The sequence below is a fragment of the Rosa chinensis genome, chromosome 5 (genome assembly GCF_002994745.2).
Source record: "Rosa chinensis cultivar Old Blush chromosome 5, RchiOBHm-V2, whole genome shotgun sequence".
Classification (NCBI taxonomy): Eukaryota; Viridiplantae; Streptophyta; class Magnoliopsida; order Rosales; family Rosaceae; genus Rosa; species Rosa chinensis.
In genome coordinates this window covers 89,162,590-89,189,008 of record NC_037092.1, presented here as the reverse complement: position 1 = coordinate 89,189,008, position 26,419 = coordinate 89,162,590, and the positions used below count along the sequence as shown (strand labels likewise).

At 44.5% G+C, this 26,419-nt stretch overlaps 1 protein-coding gene across 1 annotated transcript; it reads right to left on the bottom strand.

The window, feature by feature from the left end:
* Window positions 1-18,475: 18,475 nt before the first annotated feature.
* LOC112166818 (receptor-like protein 6) lies at window positions 18,476-20,440 on the bottom strand. Its single transcript, XM_024303723.2, has one exon. It carries the CDS (start codon window positions 20,438-20,440, stop codon window positions 18,476-18,478), a length of 1,965 nt encoding a protein of 654 aa, XP_024159491.2.
* Window positions 20,441-26,419: the final 5,979 nt, after the last annotated feature.

The following is a 26,419-nucleotide window of genomic DNA, read 5'->3' as shown; positions in this document are numbered from 1 at the left end:
GTACATCTAAACGTGGGTGAGGGATCTGGCTCGCTGGAACGCAGCAGGTATCACACATACTATCGACCTGTGTTTCCATCTTCCTCGCGGTGGCAACCGCTCGCCGCTTGCTGCTTTCCTTTGTTTCTGGAATACCGCCACCAACACATTTGACTTCAGATTTGGTGAAATGAGCATCACTTTATTGGATATCCTCGCTATCACTGGCCTGCCCATCGATGGCGAGCACGGTCGCAGCACCCACAGTGGCTCCTACCCGCGATGGTTGGCGTACTACAGCCAGGAACACAATCCAACTATGGAATTGGTTTTCTTGAGTATTGGCTCTGTAAGTTTATATTTTGCACTTCTTCCTGTAAGCCCACTGGCACTTGGACCTCCTTGGCGACGGCTCTCTACAACGGCCGCAATGTCGGGCTCGGACAACCAGTACTAGGAGCCCTCTACCGCATGTTATACCAGGCGACGATGCATCCATTCGAAACCAACATGTCTGGCCCCTTCTGGATTTTGGACTTCTGGATCCAGACTTACTTTCCATTTTTCCGCCGCGATGACATCCCGCTACTTCCACCGACCGATCAACTCTTAGGTCGATGGTTTAGCCGCGAGGCAAAGTACTCATCCCCCTATTCCGAGTGTTTTTCTTATCTGTATCTCCTGGATGAGATGCCATACTGTGACATAATTCTGGGCAGAAGATTTCCATCTTTGCTTGAATATGGTTTCCTCCCTGGCGATCCTCGCTACACTGACCGCGCTCGCCTGGCTTTTCGCCGCCCAATCTCCTGCTCAGGCATCAGGATCGCCGCCGAAGAACTCAGCTACGAGCTTTATGCCCCCAATCACTTTGCCCGTCAGTTCGGTCTTGTCCAATTGGTACCATTCCCTCTATACGATGCCTGGAACTACAACACTTCTTGGCGCAAATTTGGGCCCCCCTCGGGGCCCCCGCCGGCACAGAGCATGCTCGCGCTAGTTGATCTTCCTGACTAGGCGCAGACCATCGACACCGTGGACGGAACCGAAGAAGGATACGAGACTTGGTGGGCAGAAGTCTCCGTGAATTGCTGGACTCAGTCGGACGACGAACTTTTTGCAACCCTTTTCGGAGAGTTGAGGAACCCCTATCCTGCCGATATTGAGATGCTCGCGCGCTTCTCTGAAGATGCCCAAAACCCCAGCCTCTTCAGGTGGTACGACCAGTGCGAGCCCCTCGCTGGGCCCAGGCTGGTATCGTGATTCGCAAACCCCCTCCAGAGGTAAGTATCGTAATTCTATCCTCTGCAAGTCTCTTCACTGCTTTTCCTTTTACTCATCCTTCTCTGTATCAGGGGAGTGCGCCGTGTTCTGGCCGCCGCGCAACCAGCGCTTCCCCGGCCACCGGACAATCTGGAAAACAGAAAGCGGTGCTCGCTGACCCTGAAGCTGAAGATTCTTCTTCTGATGACGATAATCCGCAAACCGTAAGAATCCTCTATCTTTAGGATCATATTTCCGCGAGTTAAGTTTTAACTTCTCGATTTTGACAGGTAGCAGCTGCTCTGGCTCGCAAGCGCAGCCGCTCGGACCCTCGTACTGACCCATGGGCAGAAGATGAACCACTTGCTGATCGATTGGTAAGAAATAGGGAGTTCACACTAGAAATTATCTATGCTCTTGCCCACACTCCACTAACCTTTTCACTCGCAGGTTCGTCGCCGGTCCTCTGGACATGCTGGGGAAGGCTCTTCAGCTGTTAGTCAAGGAACCTTTGCTTCACAAGCGCAAGCACCCACAGACTCCGAAAACCTTCCACCTCCTGTCAGCACCGCCGGCGGTGTACATTCGGCCTCAACTCCTGTGCAGATCATAGAGGATAGTTCGCCCGAACTGGAAAAAAGTACAGCCCTTCCGGATGCACCACCTGAGGTGCCAATCGCTGCACAACCTTTAGCGCAGGTATCGTTTGATCCTAATCCCGGCAAGGCAGTTCAAGAGCCTGCACCGACGACAATTCCAGACGAGCTTCCTGTCGCAGAGGTACCCCCGTTCCAAAATCAATGCCCCAGTTCTTGTGTATCTCTGTGTATCTGATAACCCTTCCTCAATTGCAGAGTACCGTTCCTGTTGAGGAGATCGCTGTCGCTGATCCCACTGAGCCCGTTAGTGAAGACATGGTAGCCCAAGAGCATGCCCCCCACGTTCTTGAAGTAGGAGCTGGGATAAATGCGGAACCGGAACCAGATGCGGCCCCCATCGTCGAGCCTCAAGAAGCCCCTGCTGAGGCTTCTGTTGATATTAACGCCAATGCCAATGTTCCCCTGCCCGAGCCTCCTAACAGGCTGGAAAGGCTAGTTCGCATACTCGAAGTGACTCCTCCAGGAGTTATAGATAAAGCGAGGGATAGGCTGCAGCGACTCCTGGGTCCTGACATTTTATTGCCGGGCGCGCCTGCCAGAGCTCAAGAATATTTGATGGTGCTTCGCCGTGAACTATCACTGAGGCTGAGTTTATCGAGATATATGAGCTATTACAAAATCTCCCTGCGCGGATTAATGAAAGAACGACCGCGACTGCGCAAGCTAGGCAGGTGCAGGCTCACTATCGCGGCTTTGCACAACAGGCAGAAGCATCCCTCGACTCTTTAGGCTATAGAGCTATTCTCGTCAGGGACCTACGGATCTCGCAGAACCACCTTCGGACCCACATTCAACAGCTTCAGGCCCAATTGATCGAAGCAAAGGCCTAGTTAGTCGTGGTGACGGCCCAACTTGAGCAAGAGGAGCCTCAGCTAGAGCAACCCCTAGCAGCCTTCGAAGAGATGTCTCAGAACTTAGCTCAAGCACATGAAGCAGTCCGACAAGCGGAGCGAGCTGCTGCCGACGCTAGTTTCTGTCTAGATGAATATTTACTTCGCTTGACCCATGCGGGTCGCAAACTTTAGGCCTCTTACTTCAGGCCCATTTTGCTTTGTATGAACAACATTAAAATTAATATTTAATATTTAGCCCACTTTGCTTGGCCCAAATATCATTTAAACTCCAGTAATTAACGACAGGCAAAACCGTTGAAAAGATAACGCTAATTTGGGCGGTTATCTCCTTGAAGACTGCCCCGCTTCCCACGCGTCTTCAATTTCTTCCATTTCCGAGATTGTAGCATTTAACTATATTGATTCTCTTATTGATGGCGTTGAAAGTACTTCAACAGCCTATCGCGCGGCTGGGATCACTGCAACCGGCACTATAAATACTTGTACTCAGAGAACATAAGTAACCATTCCATCATGTCTTCCCCAAAGATAACCTCGCAAGCCCTGCTGCTATTTCTTCAGTTTCAAAAATCTTCCTTCCATGATTTCACCTTTAGCCACAGATTCATAGGCTTCATGGCTTAATCTCAAGACCTGGGTAGGCCTCATGGCCTAATCTCAGGTCCGGCGCCATGTCTTTGGTTTCTGAAAATCTGGATGATCTTGCCAATCTCAGTTAAACCGAAGAACATGCCGCGCTCCTAACGCGGCGAAACCAGATTCTGAGGAGTCCGTCTCTTCAGACTGCGTGCGAGGAGCACGGGGAAGAAGGGTGGAAAGCCACTTTGAGGTCTACTGTTCTTCTTCCGCGGTCTACCTCCGGGGCCCGGTTACGAGGCTTCTGTTTTTCCCCAGGAGGTAGATGTGGTTGTGAGTCGCGCTCGCTCTGGACCTCAACTCCAGCCAGGAGGAAAGGCCCAAGGAGGGGGTATGATGGATTATTTCCTTCCCTCTTCCTCCGGCACAGATGACAGCAGTGGCGACTCAGATCGGAGGAGGATCTGAGTGAAGAGAGGAAGAATGCCAGTGGTATCGCCCAGATCCTTCTCTCCATACCCAGATCCAGTCACTTTTATTAAGCTTTATGTTTTTTCCGAGCCACTTTTGGCCTTGTAGTTGCATGTGTAATTGTATTGATCTGTTTGTTGTATGCTTCTGGCCGCAAAGCCACTTTATGAATGGAACTTTCGCTTTGAGCAGAAATTTGCAAAAAATTGTCAAAAATTTGTCAGTCTAAAAACAAAGCCTCTTGTATAGGCTCTTCTGCTTATTCCTAACACACTTTGCCAAGGATAAACAAGTAGACTAAAAATGTGAAAATTTGAAAATTGGAAAAAGTATTTTTCCAATATTTTTCCAAAAAGTAACTTGGATAATGAATACAATAATGAAGCCTCTTGTATAGGCTATTACATACATTCGGCCTCGAATAAGGCTGAAATAGATATTGAGTTGCCCCCCCAATGTTCATCGAGGAAGCAGAGACATGAATCATAGGCCACAAAGAAAAGGCCGGAAGAGTATAAAGAAAGAATGCGAGCCGATGAAGATTATGTTTGATCCCCAGCCTGGGCAAGAGATTGATCAGGAGGATCTTCAAACTCCCAAACACTAGGGTAATATTTCTTCAAGAAACGGCCGTTAATGGGGTTGTGATGGATGTCGCCATCGACGTCTCTGAGGTGAAAAGCCCCGCGCTCCAAGATCCGATGGATAACAAAAGGTCCTTCCCATCGCGGCGTCCATTTACTGCGATCGGTTAACTTTTCGCCAAGGGGTAAAATAGCCTTCTAGACGAGGTCGCCTTCTTTGTAACTACGACCACGCGTCCTCCTATCATAGGCGTGGGCGATACGCTGTTTTTCCATCACCAAATTGTCCAAAGCCGCCAAGCACTGCTCGCTTAAATCTTCATGTTCCTACCACATTGCCTGAACGTAATCTTCACCGATAAAATGGTGCTGCTCTTGCTCGCGTAGGGAATGAACGTTAATTTCTAACGGTAAGATAGCGTCATGACCGAACATGAGTGCGTATGGCGTTGTCGCGGTGGGATTCCGTTTAGAAGTGCGATAGGCCTAAAGTGTCTCATACAAAGTATCGTGCCACTGTCGAGGGTTCTCTACTAGCATCTTCTTCAATAAGGTAATGATTGTTTTGCTGCTGGCCTCCGCTTGACCATTAGATTGAGCGTAATACGGAGTGCTGTGGATGAATTGGATGCCAAAATCATTGAAAAGCTCCTCGACGGGGCCTCCCATGAAGGCTGCCCCCCGGTCTGAAACCAGCACCTCAGGGATACCAAACCTGCAGAGAATATTACGGAAAAAAAATGGCGAATGGTGATACCGGAAGCCTCTTTCAAAGGCTCTGCTTCGACCCATTTGGTGAAGTAGTCAGTAGCGACGATGATGAACTTGTGTTGAAGAGAAGAGTGGGGATGGATCATCCCAATCAAGTCCAGTGCCCAGCCTCGCGCAAGCCAAGGTTTGATAATAGGCTGTATAGGGATGGTAGAAACATGCTGGACTGGACCGTGCGCTTGACAATCTTCACAGCCTTTGGCAAATGCGATACAATCCTTTAAAATGCTGGGCCAATAATAGCCATGTCGTCGCAAAAGCTAACGCATCTTAGGTCCCGCCTGATGGGCCCCACATATCCCCGTGTGTACTTCGCGTATTAATCGTTTAGCTTCGCGGCCATAGACACACCGAAAGTCTATACCATCTTCCCCACGTCGCCGCAACTCATCACCTCTAAGGAAGAAATTTAGTGCGAGGAAGCGAATCTTCCTGTCAGCTCTTGGGTCTGGTTGTTTGAGGTATTCAATCAGGGGGATTCGCCAATCCACATCGATAGGTTCTAGCACCGCGACCACGGGATCATCTGGTGGATCAGGTCGTGCAAGCCATGAAGGTAATGTGCGACGCTCAACTTTCAAAATGCGTTCACGCACTCCATACTTCAATGTGATGCCTGTGGCCAGCTGAGCGAGCTCATTAGCTGCAACGTTGCGCTCGCGGGGTATATGCTCCAGATCGACGTCGTCAAATTGGTCCAGACGCTCGATGGCGCGATTCAGATATGGTACAAGCAACCAACTTGCACATCGATACTTTTCCTGGAACTGGTTTATAACGAGCTGAGAGTCACCGCGAATCTGAACATCCCTTACTCCCATTTCCAATAAGACCTCGAGTCCAATAATAAGAGCATCATATTCGGCCTGATTATTACTACATTTGAACTCAAGTTGGAAAGAATAAGAGAAACGGTCACCGGTTAGGCTTTCCAAAACAATCCCTGCGCCAGCTAGCATGTCAGTTCTTAAGCCATCAAAGAACAATACCCAAGGTTGCAATGAGACTGTGGCTTGGTACCAAACCGCGTACTCAGGGATGCGCGCCAGATCTGGTCGAGTCATAGTGGTGGACGCTATCTCTAATTCCTTCAGTGCGGGTATCTCTAACGTAGGATGATGTGCGAGAAAATCCGCGATGGCCTGCTCCTTGACAGCTTTCTGAGGTACATATTGGAGCGAAAATTCTGAGAGAGCCAATACCCATTTGCCAATGCGACCTCTCAAGATAGGCCGTGACAACATGTATTTGACCAAATTGGTTTCAGCGATGATGTAGGTGGTAAAGGATAACATGTAGTGCCGCAACTTGTAAGCTGAAAAATACAGAGTTAGGCACAGCTTCTCCATCGGGGTGTACCTCGTCTCGCAATCTGTCAATGTCCGGCTGAGGTAGAATATAGCATGCTCGATACTGCCCTCATCATCTTGAGCGAGCAAGCTGCCAATGGAAGCTTCAGCCGCTGAAATGTATAGCTTTAATGGGATCCCAGCTCTAGGTGGAACTAGGACTGGCGGGCTTGCCAAGTAGGCCTTGATTCTGTCGAAAGCCTCTTGATGTTTAGGGTCCCACACAAACTGATCATTCTGCCCTTGTAACCTCAGCAACGGCGAGAAAGGTTGGATTTTACCTGCAGAGTTATAGATGAAACGTCTTAGGAAATTGATCTTACCCAACAAACGTTGTAAGTCCTTCTTCGTTCGCGGGGGAGATGCGTTAATGACTGCGCTCGCCTTGTGTTCGGGGACCTCAATTCCTCGCTGATGAACTATGAACCCCAGGAAGTCTCCTGCCTGGACCCCAAATACGCATTTGGCCGGGTTCATCTTGAGTCTATGGCGTCGCATGCGTTCAAATACTTTCCTGAGATCCGCGATGTGGTCCCCCCTCTTCTGAGACTTGATCACTACGTCATTGATGTACACCTCTAAAACCTTTCCCAGTATGTCGTGGAAGATCAAGTTCATGGCTCTCTGATACGTCGCACCAGCGTTCTTTAGGCCAAATGGCATGACCACATATTCAAAAACTCCCGCGAATCCAGGGCAGCGGAAAGCGGTCTTGTGTCTGTCTTCTTCAGCGACCGAAATCTGGTGATATCCTGCAGTGCCATCCATGAAGGATAACAACTCATGTCCTGCCACAGCATCTACCAACATATCCGCCACCGGCATGGGGTAAACATCCTTAGGTGTAGCAAGATTCAAGTCTCTATAATCTACGCAGACTCTTATCTTGCCGTTCTTTTTCCGGACAGGCACTATATTAGATAGCCACTGATTATACTTGGCGACCCTGATAATGCCCGACTTATGCATTTTCTCTACCTCCTCCTTGACGAGAACTTGGGTCTCTGAATTCATTCGTCGAGGTTCTTGCTTGACTGGCCTCTTGTCAGGAAGAGTTGGTAGTTGATGACAAACTAAATCAGGTGACAGGCCGGGAATGTCTTCATATTTCTCCGTAAAGCAATCCTGAAATTCCAATAACAATTCAGTGAGCCTCTGTTTCTCTCTAGGCTCTAAGTAAGCGCTGATAGACACTTCCATAGGCTCGCTCACCGTTCCTAGATTAACCCTCTCAGTAGGGTCTCTGACTTTAGGAGGTGTATCGTCTAGCGCTGCCGGGGCGAGTTGAATGCTGACTTCATCTTCGCGCTCCAGATTAGAAAGTTCTTCATTAACGACCTCCAAGGTCGCGATGCGATCATAAGCCTCTTTTTCCACCATATATGACGATAGCCGTTCATGTATCGAGTGGAAGGCCTCTATCCCCTCCTCCGAGAGGTTGCAATCCATTAATTGGTTAAAGGTTTGGGCACAGCATGGCCAGGCCTTTCCAAGCCTTCTTTTGCGAGTGTAAGCCCCCACTGTGCCAGTTCAGAGGCCTTCACCCCTGTGGGGTGGCCCTTATCATCAATGCCACTAACCTGTAATTGAGTGATAGGCTCCAAATAGTATCTGGCATCTACATAGTTTGCGGAGACCGGGAATGGACGAGGATCCGCCTTGATCACCTCTGCCGTATCTGTTTCCCTACTCCACATAACCAGCTCTTGATGAAGTGTTGAGGGTACACAGTAACTCCTGTGGATCCAGTCTCTGCCAAAAATGGCACTGTAGGCCGCATAGCAATCCGTTACGAAGAAGGCATAGACCCCCTCTGCTGGTCCTACCTTAATACTTAAGAACAATAATCCCAGGGTTTTTGTTACAGTGCCCGCGAAGTTTTTGAGTGCGAGAGACGTGGACTGGATTTTCTCCCGCTTGATCCCAAGCAAGTGCATGGTCCTGGTAGTGACGACATTAACGGCAGCTCAGGTGTCAATCATGATTTTACTAACTTTGATACAGCCGACGTCTGCCGTGATGTATAGCGGTCGCATGTGCTGGACCATAGCTGGCGTTGGCTTGGAGAAGTTCATGGGTGACCCCTTGTTCGGAGCCTCTTCCGTTCCCTGAGGCACCCTATCTTCTACAGGTGTCGCGGCTGCTGATGTGACCTGCAATGACTGTACACTCTCTTCGTCTGCCCCCACACAGTCCTGAGAAGCGACTGGTAATGCATATCTCGCTGGGAGCACGTAGACCATATTGCAAGAAACGTCAGTTACCTCTGTTTCCTCCATGTCGTCTTCCAAGTCAAGCCTAGGCTCCGCGGCCGGGATATCGGTTTGGAATTGCTTAGCCAAACAATCCACCAGCGACCCTTCTGTGAGGCCTTTTACCTCGCAATGTTCAATCTCTTGTGTCACGGCAGCCGGCTTAGGATTTTCTGGTTTCATGTGCTCTTCTGAGGCAGAGATGACCACGTTTTGGACCTTTTTGGGCCGCCACTGTAGGGTGTCGCTAGCCCTGTCCTTGCCCCCCAGCCTGTCAAAGACCGAAGCTTTGATCACTGGCTCCTCACGGACAAGCCTGCGCCTGACATGTGGCCGCCGAGTAGGCGAGTTCTCCATTCGTGTAAGAGGAGGTGAGCGCTCCTCAATAATCCTGCAAACACACTGGGTTTTGAGGCCCCTGTTAGTGAATCCGTTTGTTTGTTAAAGCTACAGGGAGGTCTCAACGGTTTAGCAGCCAACGCCTCCATCTCTCTCTGGTATTGCTCGGGCGACCTGACCAGTTGTGAAGGCTTGATCAGGCCTTGATCTAGAGCCTCTAGAGCGCGCTTGGCTTCCCCAAACCTGCGTTGTAGTTTCCTTTTTCTGGACGAGCTAATCTCCACCGCCTTGCCCTTTTCCCTGGTGTACCATTTACCCTCCTTGATAGGGTTAGCTGAAGCAGGTGGTATGTAGGGCTTGGTCAGAATATTCTTGCAGTCGCTCCTGGTCTTCTCTTATTTCGGACCGCCTGCGGCTGCTTTCAGTTTCATGAATAAGTTGGAGTCTCCGGGGGACGATGGTGATTCCGTCTTCTCCCTTTCTCTTGGACTGGAAGGCTGATAGTTCCGCGACGACGAAGCCCACTTGATTGGTGGTAGGGAGCCAAAGCGAAATGTCTGCTCGACCTCTTCGTGCAACACTTAGATGCCGCATTCTTCTTTACATCGCTAGCACAAGATCACGGGTGAGGCCTGATTGGTTGATTCAATTCTACCCTTGGCGGGTGTCTCATCCGCGATGGACTTCTCACTCTGCTCGTTCGGACCCAGATCCAGAGTTGGTTTCCGTCGCTGCTGTTTGGTCTAGTCTACATTGACCATGTTGATCCCAGTGTCTTGAAAGGGATCTACGTCCACTAGTGCCGCCCCTGTGACTGGAGCCTCTACCTGCAAACTACCGTTATTAAGCCATTCTTGAATCTGGTCTTTAAGCTTTACACAGTCCGCGGTATTATGATTCCACAGATTATGGAACTTGCAATATTTCTTCCCCTTCAACTGCTCTGGCCGCGGAAAAGGCCCAAAATCAGTCTTCACCATCTTTGCAGCGATCATCTCGTCAAGGATATCGTGAGCCTTAGTGGCATCATAAGTATATGTCGCAAACTCCGGTTTGGTGAAGGCCATTGATTTGAGCTTAACGGGTTCCTTGGAAATTTTCAGCTGTTTTAAGGACGAACTCTTTTTTCCGGTTAACTCGTAGGCCGCTATATCATTATCTTCGTCCTCTTCATCATCCTGGACCACTTCTTCAGCGTTATGATGGCAATAAGGATCGTAGGTGGCCGGCTGGTAGCTCAAGGCTGCTACGGTACGATGTTTACCTGGCACGTACGTCCCTCTGGAGGCATTCTTCCTCGCATCTGTTTCTCTGAGGAGATGCTCGAAACTGCCCACTTCAGTGATGAGTTCCCCCATCGACTGAATCATGCTGCCATGCTGCTTCTTTCGTTGACGGGGCTCCAAACCCTTGACCGCCAACTTGACTAACTCCTTCTCAGGCAGGATGACATTCAGCTTGGCTTTCTGGATTTGAAAGCGCTGAAGATAGGCAACTGCTGATTCTGTAGGCTGCTCGGCCATCTGAGTGAGAGAGGCTAGGTCTACTTAGGGCTCAATAGTTCCAAAAGTCTCACGGAAGAGCAGTTCCATTGCCGGCCAATCCGCCACTGTTCCTGGTCGAAGCTTAGAAAACCATCTGAAGGCGGCGCCTGACAGGGAAGTGCCGAAAATCCTGCATTTGAGGACATCATCATTTTAGTATTGGCCACACTATACCCTAAACCTGGCCAGATGCGTTGCCGCATCTTCAGTGTCCTCCCCTGAGAAAGTAGAAAATATGATATTCTTATAACCCCGGGGAAAAGGTGTGAGCATGATGTGTGGCGGGAAAGGCCCTTCATAGACCCCATCCGGCTGGGCCCTAGGGTTGGCCAATCTGATCATCTCCTCTACTTCATCACATCTTACATAATCTGGGCCCGGAGGTGGAGGAGGTGTTGCCGCATTCTGGTGGGTAGCTTGCACAGGTACTGCCGGGTTTACCATTTCTGATCCCTCTCCGACGTGCACAACGCGGGTAGTGGCCTGTTGCTGGAGAGTTACCGCTGGCCTAATCTCTTCCTTTGACAGGGCTGTTATCTTGATCGGGGTGCCGGTCTGGTCGAGCCCATAATAACTCCCCGGCAATTCCTGATACACCATTTCTGTTCCGTCGCTGTTGTATTGAACGAACGTAGCGGGGTCGGACGAAGTCCCCGTGCCTTTTGAGGCCTGATGCCTCTATTTGGTGGCGTGTCCGCTTGATGAAGCAGTCTTTTCCTTGCTGCCACCGATAACCAGTGCTTGCTCTTTATTCTTCAGCGGTGTAACAGCACCAGTAGTTGAGGAAGAAATGGCATTGTTGTTAGTCTTCTCGCGCTGATTTGGCGGCACGTACTTGCCTGAACCGGATGGTTGGCCAAGAGAGCCAAGGATAACATTAGGATCCCCTAAAGCTTGGTTCAATACTTCCCTTGCTTGATTCAATTCTGCTCTCTACATAGCTACCTCGGTTGCTAGATTAGCCCCATTCTTGAGAAGACCTGCCAAGTCCGACGCTGTCTGCTTAGTGTGGTCCGCTATAGCTTCCAAAATTGCCTTTTGACGATGATCCTGCTCGCTAGCGATACCTGCAGCGTGTGCCTTCACAGCACTTTCTGATTGTGCGATCTGCTGTCGGGTACTCTCTGTGTGTCGAGTCATACGCCGATCCAGTTCGCGGAGGAGCTTATCCGCCTTTGCGGTTTCTCTGGCAAAATCAGCGTCCATCTTCTTGCGATGGTTCTCGATATTCTCCATGATGATCGCGAACTTGACCTCAGAGGTCGCTCCTTCCGGAATAGGCTTCGGGACAAAAGCCTCTTCTTCTCCACTTTCCATTGCAGTGTTGACAGTGGCAAGGATAACAGGCTCGCTGGCCTGATTAACATTGGCGCTCTGACCCTCAGTAGTGGTCGAGCGATTCTCATCTTGTCCAGTTGACATACCGGGAGATGGGGGCTGATGAGAGAATTGTTACGTCACTTATTCTTCAGAAAGACCACGACAGTTCGCGCGAGAATGCGGTCTGTAACTGGAGTTCTTATGTTTTGAGCAGTTAACGTAGCCCTTTTAGTAAGGGTTATCGCTAGACTTCCCAATGGTTGCGTTCACAAAGAAACACTATTGAGGTCCCACTGGGGGTGCCAAAATGTTTAGCTCCAAAACCAGTTGGTGTGCAAACTGTCTCTTTTGAGCGAGTGATTGTGCAGGCGTGCCAGCACCGCGGGGTGCAGTCGTTGGGGTAGTCCCTTGACCTGACTTCTTCTTCAACCACTGTGGATGAGGAGAGCACCAACCTCGTCACAGGGTTCTTCTCTGGCCTTTCGGAAAAGGACTTCTGCCTTACGGATAAGGACTCTGGGTGTGATCTCTTAGCGTTCACCGTATCAATACTTAGTATTGTAGACTAAGCAGAGCAATCACTAGGAAGTTGTGAGAAAGCACGGGTTTTTCTAAATTATGACTTTAGCTTCGCTGGGTTGCGAGGGCGTTACCCTTGCTTCGCTGGTTGTGTCGGTGGCAGTAGTACTGGCAGTCGGCTCGCGAGGAGACTAGGACTAGAAGCACGGTCGTCGGGTTGATCTGGTGAGGCTGACAGTCGGCTTGCTAGGAGACTAGGACTGGCTGGAGGTCACCGGGTTTCAACGAGGTTGAAGGTTTGCTCTGGGGAGGCTTTGTAATCGCTTGGATTGATTGATTTGAGAGAGGTCCTTGATTTCGCCGCTTAACCCTGTACTTATACCCTAGCGTTTCGACTGCTCCTTGCCTTAGAAGGATTCTTAATTGAACTTTCCTATTTAATCTCTACTACTCGATTTCAAGAAGGTTTCGCCTCCTTATGAGTCACGGAATGGGCGAAGCTACAACCCAGACCTGAGTAGTTTTATTTTTGGGCCGCAGGTATCGGCCCACTGGCTTGAACCCACTAAATGATCTTGCCAAAAATTCTTTTGGGCTCAAACAGACACAATATTTGTATTCTGTTGAGAGTATTATGTTTGCTATAACCGTAGATGTATCATAGTCGAGATCTTAGAAACCTAGAAGCTAGTAGAATGCAGTTAGCAGTGTTTGCAATTCCCTGTTTCAGTAAACCAAGCTTGAGAATGTAGAAGGTAACAAAACAACCCACATCTTCCTTTTGTTAACAGTTAGTGGGGAGTGATCGATCAGTTGGAAGGTATGTTAGATTTGGTCACACTGAATAATCAGCATCCATTCAGCAAAGAAATCATAACATATAGTAGTTCTATATATTGGCTTATGAAGAAGAAAATGCTCATCTTCTAAAATTAAATAAGTTTAGAAAGAACAATAGACAAAGTGGATTGCATTCAGGAGATTCTTTGTGTTTTAGTTATATGTCTAATCACCTCCTTTTCATATCTATAGGCCTTTTTCTTTCCCATCTCGTACAGAGGTTAGAATCGACCAAATTAAATCATATTTAAGCATTGCTTTAACAATCACACAATACCAACTACATGTCCAAATTAGTAATCAGGAAAGAATACTCACCCAATTGCGCACTGGTTTCACTAAAATCATAGTTTTCCCTTAGATAAAGGAGACTTGGATTATAAGGTGCAAGCATACCCGTCGCGAATTTTGATCTGGTCCATTTACAGGTCTATTCAAAACAGACAAACTCAAACCAATGAGAGTCAAGAAAACCATGCATAATGTTGTGATATATTATGCACAAGTTACAAATACGCCATCATCTTCATCAAACTCTGACATTACTGTTAGGATTGCAGCTCAATATCTAATTCCTTGTCTGTTTTGGATTCTTTACTTCTGAAGGCTTTGGGTAAGCAATTCTAGTGTATCTAGGATTTATGGAGTTTTTCCTTAGAAGTAAAGGTTTAGGATTGAAGATCCTATTGGGAGTTGGACTAATCGTGAGCCTATAAATAGTCATTCAGGGTTATTGGTTTAGTGTGTGCTTTCGGAGATTGGAAGACACCATTTAGAGAAGATGTGAGTTGAAAGAGACTCATTCTGGGAGGTACCGTCGTGGGTTGAAAGAGACTTATTCTGGAGGGTGCCATTGAGACATCGTTTAGAGAGATCCGTGTGTGGATCAATTGAGTGTTTTGATAATTTGAGAGATTTTAGAGAGTTGCAAGATTTGAGAGATCGGGTGTATTTGGGAATTCTCCATTGAGAATTTGGGTTGTGAGGAGAGAGGTTATTTGAGTGGAAGAACCAAAATGTTCTTCAAAAGTTTGTAATCTTCTTCTCGTTTAGTGGATCCACCATCATCATCACCCGGGGACGTAGGTCAACTGTTTGACCGAACCTCGTCAACAATCTTGTGTTTGCTTGCATAGTTTGTGATTACTGTTTTCATTCGGTTTTGGTCTTGGGCTAGGGAATTCGGAAGGTGACCCGAATTTCCTAACAAGTGGTATCAGAGCTCTTGGTTCAAGAGTGACCATGAAGACGTTGGAGAAATTTGGAAATCAAGATAGAGACAAGACGTGGAGTGCTATTGTTGTATGAGTTTCAAGCATATCAGATATTAATGTGGAAAGTTGAAGGCTAAGGAAAATTGAATGTCGCCATGTTTCTAGTTTCGAGAGAAATCTGATATTTCTTGGGACTTTGGATTTTGAAGACCATAAGATGATTGTGGGTTAAGGTAATGGAGCACTCGTTCTGATAAAAGTTAAGCAAGTAAAGGGTTTCTATCGTTGAGAAAGGAGCTTTGTTCGAGGTGGAACTAACTATTCCACTAAGAGTTTGGTTCAAGGTGGAAAGATTGGCAATCTTGGTTCCTATAGGCATTCAGGGAAGATGAGCTATAGTAAATGTGGAGGAACGAAATTTGCTTATGAGATGAAATTTCAAGAGCAACAAAAATTGCAGCAGTCCTTAAAGGGAGGCAGACCCATAAGGATCCTAACACAAGTTTGTGGTGGAGATATGCTAGCTCATGCATATTCCACAATCAGAGTGTCACCCACTTTTGAGAGTAGAGTTAATGAGGAAGTTGAGAAGCAAACTTGGTGTTCTAAGAGTGATGCGTTAACAGAAGATTTCCATGGAGTTTATGGTGAGAGAATTGTTTTAGGGAGATGTTGCTCAAGATAAGTTGTGCAAAACCACTAAAGATCGCTCCTATTAGGTTTGGCAACTTTGGTGAAGCCTTGGATTGCATGCAAGTGGCTGCACGGTGCATGTTTGGGGAAAAGAGTTGTTATCCAAGGGTCAAGTTGGAGTGGTTGTGAAACTTGGCAAACTAGTTTGGCTATTGAGCGCAAGAGGCGCATTGAGGTGTGGTGGTGATCGTGGTTCGTTAAGAAGACCCAAGGAAACTTGCGATAAGTGAAAGTTCAGAGATTTTGAGCCGAGGTGGAAATTGTTAGGATTGCGGCGCAATATCTAATTCCTTGTCTGTTTTGGATTCTTTACTTCTGAAGGCTTTGGGTAAGCAATTCTAGTGTATCTAGGATTTATGGAGTTTTTCCTTAGAAGTAAAGGTTTAGGATTGAAGATCCTATTGGGAGTTTGACTAATCGTGAGCCTATAAATAGTCATTCAGGGTTATTGGTTTGGTGTGTGCTTTCGAAGATTGGAAGACACCATTTAGAGAAGATGTGAGTTGAAAGAGACTCATTCTAGGAGGTGCCGTTGTGGGTTGAAAGAGACTTATTCTGGAGGGTGCCATTGAGACATCGTTTAGAGAGATCCGTGTGTGGATCAATTGAGTGTTCTGATAATTTGAGAGATTTTAGAGAGTTGCAAGCTTTGAGAGATCGGGTGTATTTGGGAATTCTCCATTGAGAATTTGGGTTGTGAGGACAAAGGTTATTTGAGTGGAAGAACCAAAATGTTCTTCAAAAGTTTGTAATCTTCTTCTCGTTTAGTGGATCCACCATCATCATCACCCGGAGACGTAAGTCAACTGTTTGACCGAACCTCGTCAATAATCTTGTGTTTGCTTGCATAATTTGTAATTACTGTCTTCATTCGGTTTCGGTCTTGGGCTAGGGAATTCGGAAGGTGACCCGAATTTCCTAACAATTACTACATGAACCCCGGTGTAGTTGATATTCCCAATTTGATATTCAAACTCCAAGTTAACGAGACAAATATTGGAAGGTGGCGGTCAGCCAATGCCAGCCTCGCTGAGCCGTCTTATTATTGTACCGAAACCGAATGGAGTATAGTATAACCACATATATATGACCACACAACATCCACCCAACGGCCTTCTTAATGTAGATTGTGAGTAATCTGAAAAATGGAACCGGCTGGCGGATGGACTTTATATCAATTTGAGCATAGAAAGCCAATCCTGCTTTGCTCTCCCATAATTTGAAACCTACAGGAAATTCAATTTTGAACTTGTGTACTTGGAAGTCCTTTCCCATTGACATCCTAATTAGGCTAGGGCAACCTCTTAAAACTCATACGTACCGTAGCTGAACGTACCACTTTGGAATTTCACTTGGAAACCAGATTGCCAGCATGAAAGAAAACAGAGACAACAGAGCCGCAATTATCCTCCGATAAAATATTCTCCTTCTTCATCTTTGCCAATTGGTCTAGTCCAGTTAATTGTTTCAATGCAAAGATTCAACTTAAATAATTGTGTACGTAACCGGGGCTATTTTTACCAAAATTCAGGTCCTAGTCCCCGTAAGAGAATTATAGACAATAATGGACCTGTTTTGCAAATGACAAAAAGCATTAGAAAATGAGAAAGAAAGGGTTTTAGGGGCTCAGTCCTCCCCTCCTCTGTCTGTTTCAATCTTGATAGGCAGCGCCGGTTTCCCTCCCTATTTCGCCTTCTCTTTCGCCTACTGTTATTTCCAAAAGATCTCCGGACAATACTGTTTTTAAAAAGACCTCTGCATCTTCATCTATGCCTGTTGAATCAGAAATGGTTGAAGTGGCTGAAACATCAGGTATCATTATGGAAAATGATAGAATGGAAATTGGAAGTGAGAATGGAAGGGATTGGAAGCACAAGCAAGGACAATCTGTCTGCTGATAATCCTTCCACCTTGGACGGCATTCGTGGTTGTATGATAAATGGTTCAGATTGTAGTCGGGATTCTGAGTCAGTTGGCAATGCGATGCTTGTGTACTCAGAAGTCAGAACCATTGCTCAAGTTCTCATCAACATCAAGTTGCAACAAGGAAAAGCTGCCTGTTGAGAATGGGGCTACTGAAACTGGGTCTGGTGAGAAGCCATCTTCAATCACTGAATCTCATCTTAAAAAGTGTAAACTTCAAGAGGGTGCCGAAATTATCAACAACAATGAGGTGATCCACCAGCCAGTTATCAGTGACATCAATGTTACTTCTGTGAAGGGAAATGCTCGAGGTGAATCTGCTAATGCCTTTTGACTATGGATTTCAACAGCCGTGACAGGTGGGGTAAAAATCCGTAAAATATTGGTGCTTCAATGAGCGTTAGGGTCCTTGAACAAGAGCAAAAAAATAGCGTTTAGGGTATTTCTTCATGCACATACTCTTCAATAGATCCAACTATATAGGATTTTCGTTCACTCCACCTGATTTTGTTCACTTCACCAACGTAGCTCAACTGAAGCTGTATGGTATCTCATTAGTTTGTTCTGGTGATCAAGAAAATATAAATATTTTAATAACTATATGACTAATCTACCGTATTTTCCCTAGATAGTTCTTGTAATGTTCCCACATGGAGGAAGGAAAACGATTGCTAGGTAATGTGAATTTGGTTGTTCTGAAACTTTGTATATATAAGAGGCCGGTGTATTGCAGGCGTTTGTTTTTTTCTTTCCTTTTTTGTTTAAGGGTAAGGGTGGAAAGCACGGGGTGAATTTTGGTTGCTGAGTTCATTTAACAACACCCTTATGTAATAAAAATAAAGAAATAATGTCCTAAGTTACTTTGATGAATGATGTCCTAAGTTACTTTGATGAATGATACATTGCCTCGCTCAACTCAAGCGAGCTGGTCACTGTGATGCATCTCTTGTCAGCTTACTATTTGAACATTTGGGAAAGTTGATAGCATATGATGCATGAAATTGCCTGTATCTAAAACGTGCATATACCTCTTTTTGATCTCAAGATGTTTGACACTACAAGTAGAGTTATAAACAGGGAATTTCGGAACCCTCCAAGAAGAATTCCAAAGTTATTCATACTTTAATATTACAAAACCTCATTTATAAATCTATTACACATAACAAGCAACAAGCCTTTCTTCAACAAAACAAACTACAAGCCTTTCAAGAATTAAAAAAAACAAGCAAACAGCGTTGGCAAAGGAATGCATTCAAAAAAAAAAAAAAAAACAAGCAAACAAACAACAAACAACAAAGAGCAACATATATAGTCTGACCGGTCACTCAACTTCTGGGCCTTCTCATCCTTTTCATCAGTCTGATCAGCAATGCAACAATCTCAATGAACCGCACACTGAACCTCGTGGTCACAAAGTCTGCAAGAACCACTCCCACCACCAACCCACTCACTAACCCCGCCGCAACAAATTTCCAATCCAATTCAACTCCATCTTCTTCTGCTGTTGAATGCGGAAGTTCAACCCCCTCAGGACGCGAACATTTCTTTGGCAATGGAACTCCACACAAACCTGGGTTGCCTTCATATGAAGTGACTTCAAAGGTACTAAACTGGTTTCCAACCGGTATTTGACCTTTGAGATTGTTGTAGGAGACGCTGAAAATTTGGAGGAATGAAAGCTGCAACAGTGATGGAGGGATCTCACCCAAGAAGTTGTTATGTGAAAGGTCCAAAGCTTCAAGATTTGTCAAGTTTCCCAAGGATGGTGGGATGCGGCCACTTAGAATGTTACTGGATACATTAAGTGAGCGAAGCCCCTTTAGGTTCCCAATAAATTCTGGAATCTTGCCTTCAAATCTATTGCTCGACAGATCGATGGCCATAAAGTCTTCACGAATCTTTTGGAAGTATCTCTGTAAACCTTTATTCATCAGCGTGATTGAGTACTCATAGAAGTAAAAGCCTTCATAATACCCCCCACCGGGTCCGGATTCTACAGCTACCAATTCAAATGCTCTCATGTACTTTGATCCGTCTAGATGGATACCTCTCATTGATTTTCCAGAGAGGATGAATTCAAATGCAAACTGACCGGTAAAATTATTTTGAGACAGATCAAGGATGCGCAAATTGGGGAAACCATCATCATGATTGCTTTGATGTCTCGGAATAGCACCGTAGAACCCACTATTCCTCATTGCCAAAACTTTTAATTCCGAAAGAGTCCCCAACCAAACGGGGAATACATCATCGAACTTATTGCTTGACAGAACGAGAGACTCGAGCCTCAAACAATTCGCCAATGACCTCGGTAATTTCCCCTGCAGTTGGTTACGACTGACATCAATCAGCATCAAATCGCTTCCATTGGTGGGGCATAAATGAGGAAGAGTGCCATGAAAATAGTTGTTTCCAACACTTAAAACTTCAAGACTACTTAAGTTTCCGAGACACCGCGGAAGCATACCACTCAAATTGTTATTTGACACATCAAGGGAATTAAGAGATCTCGCATTACAAATCAAAGGTGAAATTTCTCCAGTTATTTTGTTGTTTGAAATGTGATAGAACTTCATATATTGTGAGGAAGGTACCGACAATGGGCCACTAAGCCTGTTGAACGAAAGATCTAGCCCTGCTAGATCAACCCAGGGAAGGACAACCGGAGGCTGGTCAAGGCCTGAAAGGAGGTTATGAGAAATGTCCAACAACGCCAAAGACTCTCTACTTATGTTCCACATCCATTTTGGTACTTGGCCATGTATTCCGTTCCGAGAAAGGTTCAAGAACTCCAATGTATCTTGATATCTTAGGAAGTTTGGGAACTTTCTTATATTGCACGAACCCAATCCTAGCATCTCTAACCTTGGAATGCTAGATGCATTCATAGTTCTGGTTTCAGTGATCACATCCAAGTTGTTACCAGATAGATCTACCCACTTTAAATTTGGTAGCGGCTTAAGAAGTTTGAGGAACTCCACTGTACCACTGAGAGTATTATAAGCTAGAAGAAGTCCCTTGAGCCTTACTACATTCAATAATGACTCAGGAATCTCTCCCTGAAATTTATTGAAATCAAGGTCTAGAACAGTAAGTTTGCCAAGATTACCTAGACAAGATGGGATTGGACCAGATAATTGATTTTGATAAAGACGAAGGATTGTGAGCTGGGTAAGATTTCCTAAAGAACATGGGATAATGCCGTTAATATAGTTCCCCCCAAGTGAAAAATATGTGAGTTGGGTAAGATTGGCAAATGAAGAAGGAATTTGGCCATTGAACTCATTCATTGAAAGGTCCAAATAGATGAGATGTCTGAGATTACCAAGAGAAAATGGTAATTTGCCGAACATGCCGCATTCAGCTAGGACGAGGGATGTCAAATGTGACAAATTGGCGAAGGTATTAAGTGTTGTGGATGATATATTAATGGAAGAAAGATCAAGTGTTTCTAGGTCAGTCAAATTTTGAGCTAGGCTTCGTAGCAATTCTTCATTCGAAAACATATCTTCATTGTAAGATAGATCAAGGGATGACAACTTGGTCAATTGTGAAACTTCAGACGGGACTTGACCAGAAAAGTTAGAGTAAGAGAGGTTGAGATACCTGAGCTTTGGAAAGTTCCTAACGGTAGGAGGAATTTGAGAGAAATTGAAATTATTGTGAGCAAGGTTGAGACTCTCAAGATGAAAAAGGCGGAAGAGGGTGCTATTGGAGTTGATAGAGCCATAGAGACAACTGCTACTAAGATCAAGTCCAATCACCTGACGAGTCTCTTCATCACACTCGACCCCGTCCCATGAGCAACAATTGCTGTTTGATTTCCATGAAGAAATCTTTAGATGAGCAGCAGCCTCACAACGTGAAGCAGACATGTGAATGACAAAGCTTTGCTTGAATTGTAGCAAGGCAAAGATCTCGTCATCATGGCAAGGAGGAGTATATGATTGTAAAGAGTCGGCCATCACAAGACGTGACAAGACAAGTTTTGAAAGGATAAACATCGACGCAAATGCTAAACATAGAGATGATAACCCCATGATAAAATCTATGTTTAGTTTGATGAGTCGGGTTTGCACTTGGAGATAGAAGATGAAAGCACGTATTTATAGATTGTCCTGCCGCAAATTATTGAATTAATTAACTAATATTCCATGCCCCTATTGCATGCACTGTTTAAGAGACGCATTCCATGTTTTTTTATTTTATGTAGAAAGTGATGAATTACAGTAAATGGAAAAAGAAAAGACAAGTACATTGAATGAAGGAAAGTTTAACAGGTTCATGAAGTAATATGTAGGAAAAAATTTCCACTACATTCTTTTTTGACGAAGAAAAAATTTATCAGGACATGCTAACCTCTCTCATTGAACTGATCCTAACAATTATTCTTTCTACGTCATTACGTGGATCTCATTGAACTGATGCAATTGGGAATCTAATTAATCTCATGCAAGAGCTGAGCACTGGAACCCTAAAGCTCTCAATTTCTTTTGTTTTCGGTTTGTTATTATTAGTATTTTTTTTTTCGATAAAGTAACCTTAAAGTCTAAGAATCTATCACAAACCGAATTTTATAAAATATCGATAATCTTAAAAAATAAAGAGGAGTGAAATCAACACACGATTTTATGCAAACCACATCACCTCTTCTTTTTGTTATGCACATGTTCGTTGTAAAACATATACAAAAGTAAAGATACAAGGGTATAGTTTGCAAAAGAAAAAAAAAGAAAAAAAAAGAAGAAGCCAATTTCATCACCTCCTAAAATAAAATGCAATATCTTAGTGGGGCATGAAGCATGAAAGCAACGCAGAATGGACGTCTTTTAGTGTTAAAGAAGAACCAATTGAGTTTGATATAATGTTACACATGGACGATAAATTACCATTAGTTAAAATATAAGCGTCAAAAGGTATTGGACTAAAGCAAAACAAAGAACAAAAATTATTAATTAAACGAAATGATCTAGGTATAATGATGGACCAATTCTTTATAGTACTTAGTCATAGACTAGATCGATTGATTGAGAATAGGCCAAGCTAGTTGACCAATACATGTATAGAGCCAATCTACCTCTTTGTGAATTTCTTGGATGAAGGATGCAAGTGACTGCAGGGAATTAATACGCTATCAATAGACTCAAATTCTTCAGCCATGCAATTGATATCACAAAAGATTCGTTGTATATGGAACTTCCAAATATATAAGTTAATAATTTTGTTGGAAGTCAAGTCTTCCAACTCATGAAATGGGGCAACCTCCAATAAGTTTTTCCATGTTAACAAAAACATGTCTGCACTCGGATCTTCCTGACTGATCGTTGATGCATTATCTATTGCCTTTCATGAAGGATAAGAAAGCAACGTCCAGCCAATTAAGACTCAAGAATAATTACAGAACTAATGTGGGGTTGGAGATGAAGCAGCCAATTAAGACTCGAGAATAATTACAGACCTAATGTGGTTCAAAGTTGATTATTCTTTTGGTTGAAGTCAAGAAATCTCATTTTACCGGCCAAAAACAAGAAAGAAATTGGGCCAGTTTACGAGTCTTTCGATCGGTAAACGACATTTGCATTTACTTTTCGGGTCCGTTTCGATCTTTTAGGGGCCCAAAAAGTTAACTTTTTGTTCGGGTCAAAATTTGAGAAAATTTTCTTCATGAAAGTCGTAGAGGACGTTAAACAGAGTACGTGCATATGTGGTTCGTAAAAACAGGAGTTCGTATGTGAAAGTTATAAGCGAAAAAGTAAAGTTACTGTTTGTGATAATTTCCTATTATATGGGAAGTTACTGTGGTAGGTCTTATGGGTAACTCTCTCTCTCTCCTCCCGTTTCTCTCCCCGACCCCGTCGGCAATTTCTGGTCGCTTCTTCCTCATCCAGCCATGGATTTGGACAAGGCCGGCGGCTATGGAACTCTCTCTTCCTCCTCTTCACGTCTGTGGTATTTTGGTGGCGCTATTTGGGCCGTAGGAGGTGCAGCAAGGCGGTGACCGCGGTGGCCATTTCGGGTCTGCGGCGATTTCGCATTTTCCGGAAATTTCTGGCCGTTCCACCACCCATAACATGGAGTTCTCGTTTTCGTGGTTCGACCCATGCCAATGGGTAACCTCTATTTCGCCGGATTACGACGAATAGACGGCGGGAAATATCTCACGGATTTGAGGTAATTTCGACTACTTAAACTTGAAATTAACCTTGGCCACAGTTATGAAAGATGTTTAGGATGATGAGACGATACTGTGGATGAAATTTGGTAGCCAGATATGGTGGTTGACCGGCGGCCCGTGGGGCGAGTCCGACCTTTCCTGGAGGGTTGTTTTGGTCCGTTGGGTAGTATATGTTGTTACGAATATATAGATAGGTGTTTGGTAGAAATTAGAGGAGGTTTGGATATTAATCGGAATTTTCAAAATTTTGGAAAGTTCGGATTTTGATTTGGGAAGATTCGACCGTTGGATCGATCTTATTTTCGATACGTTGATGTAATTATTGATTGGATATAACGTATGAAGTTTGGGCTCGTTCCGTGTTGATTTCGAGCATCCAATGATTTATTGGTTTTAGGGTATTGAATTTATTATCGTAACTAAGTCTCGGTTCTTGAGAAACAATTATTTATTATATTGATTGTTCAGGACGACGGATATGCGAGTTTGAGAACGGGATAGTTGGACGGCCGTTGTAGGTGCAAACCTTGAGTGGACATTTATTTTAAATTAATTATGCATGCAGTATATTATTATTATTTTTCGATTGAGATTTAATTTATGATTTGAATTATTGAGATTTTATGATTTTATGAGCTTAATTTTCTTCAAATTTATTTATGCTTTATGAATTACGAGACTAGTGAATTTCCTTCTCGAGGGCTTTCAGTAGATTTTCAAGCTATTTATTAATGGATTATTGAGTTGGGGAATGATTTTTGGGAAGTGATTGATTAAGAAAATACTATGAGAATTCTTGATTTTGATTATCGATTTATATGATGATATACGATTAGGAATGATTTATCAAATATTAGAGCACGATGGAATTATCGAGATTTCTTGAGTTTTGAGCTCCGCACTTATCAGCTTTGAAGTTATATTGAGATTTCTTTCCGAAAGCATTTACTGATTTACCGAGTATTTGATTTATGCTTTCGAGGATTTATTGAGATATTGAGCTTTAGCGTTGAGTTATCGAGATATTCTTAAGTTATGCTTGATGCGCTTGCTTTCGGGTTTCGAGGATCAACCTAAATCCAAATCCGATCCGTTTATTAAACGGGTTAACGGATTCGGATCATTAACGGATCAACGGATCAAAATGTTCGATCCAAACCCGTTTAATAGCTACGGATCTGGAGCGGGTTCGGATCAAAATCCGGTCCATTTACAGGTCTAACTATAAACATTTTACACGAAAAAGGGGGGATTTTGTTTTTTATTTTTCGAAAATAAAACTAAGTTAACAAAACAATTAAAATGCAAAAACATAAACATACGAATGGAATGAGAGAACAAAGATCAAAACCGAAACATATGATTAAAATTGATTCAAACCCTAATATTGTTCATCTAAGTCATGAGAGAGGAGTTGATCATGTGAAACATTCGAAAGCAAATGAATTTCCATTTTTTACTTTTCAATGCTAATTAACCTAAGCGAAAGCACCTAGATTAATCCTATCAAACATGCAATCAAACCCTAGAAAGCTAGTCAATCATGTCATGTTTAACACATTACACATAGAGAAAGGCTATCAACTCAAGTGTACAACTTAGTATGGAAAAGTCCACCTAATTGCAATTCTCACTAGTACAAAAAGTTAATCACACAACACTAATCACACAACGGAACACAAATCATCTGTTGTGTGTTGAAGTCAGTTTAATCATACAACGGTGCTGGTTGAATTCTGTTGTGTGAATGCCAACAAAGTGATAACTTTTTTATAGGAACTACATTGCACAACGGAAATTAAGCATGGTCCGTCGTCTGATTCTTAAAAATTTAGCGGCAAATTTCCCTCCACTCTCGAGTCTTGGTTGCCTCTTGAAATCTGAAATTTGGGCTACTTGATACAACGGTGCTTGAGGTTTCCGTTGTGTGATTGAAAACTGGATGCCAAATTTTGAGGAAGCTTGCTTGAATGTCTTCCACAAGGTAAACCTAGTGCAAGTTGTAGAAATTAGACAACAGAAGTTATACTTTTCTGTTGTGTGAAGTTAGAATATAAGCGGCAACATTTTAAGCCAAAATGCTATGGGCGCGGTATATTTCCCTCCATGTGTTTGGCATTTTGATTTTTGTAGTGCACTCTTACAACAGTTTGTTAGGTTTGTGTTGTGTGAGTCACTTTAGATTTTATTTGAAGTTTACTTATACCTCCCACACTCTTGAAACTCTCTCGACAAAATGAAATGAAACTCAGTCCTCTCAGACACACCCTAAATCTCGGTCCGCTCTCAATCCTCTCTCACAAACCCTAAGTCTATTTGACTATTTGGATCTCTCTCACCATCCTCTCTCTCTATCTCTGTGCGAAACCCCTATCTCTCGTGAAAGCTCTCTCAATCTCAATCTCAATCTGCAAGTCTGCAACCATGGCCAAAGCTCAAGAATCCGATCAAAAGAGTGAAGAAGAAGAAGAAGAAGAGGAACACTATGGAAGCCGAAGCTCAAGAATCGAGCCCCCAAAACGACGCCGTCATCACCTCCTTCTGCGAGATCACCTCCGCCTCCAAACAAGAAGCCCTCTTCTTCCTCGAATCCCATAATTACGACCTCGATGCCGCCGTTTCCACTTTCTTGGACAACGAAAACGCCGTCGCCGTCACCGTCACCAACCCGGTCCAGCCCTCCCACTCGCTCTCGCCGTCTCCGTCACACTTGCCCGAGTACTCGCCCTCCCAGTCGACCCCTCGATGTTTCCCAAGTCCTCCTTATTAACATCTCCTCCTATTTGCCAATCTCAACAAGACCAAACTCCTCCACTCTAATTTGGCCTCTGAATTTCTCAATCAAGAAAACACACAGAACCCAGAAATGGCGACCCTTCCATCCACCCATTGCTGCCGTACTTACTCCTCCTCATCATCGGCGTCGTATTCTTCCGTACACAGAAGCCTCCAAAGGGTGGCCGTTTCTCCGAGTCCGCAATGTTTCGTCTCTGCCAAGGTTTCTCTGCAGTCTCAATCCGTTTCGTAGCAAAATGTTGTGAGCATGCAAGATGGTTAGGTCATTCACTCTTTTCAATGCACTAGTTTTCTGGGC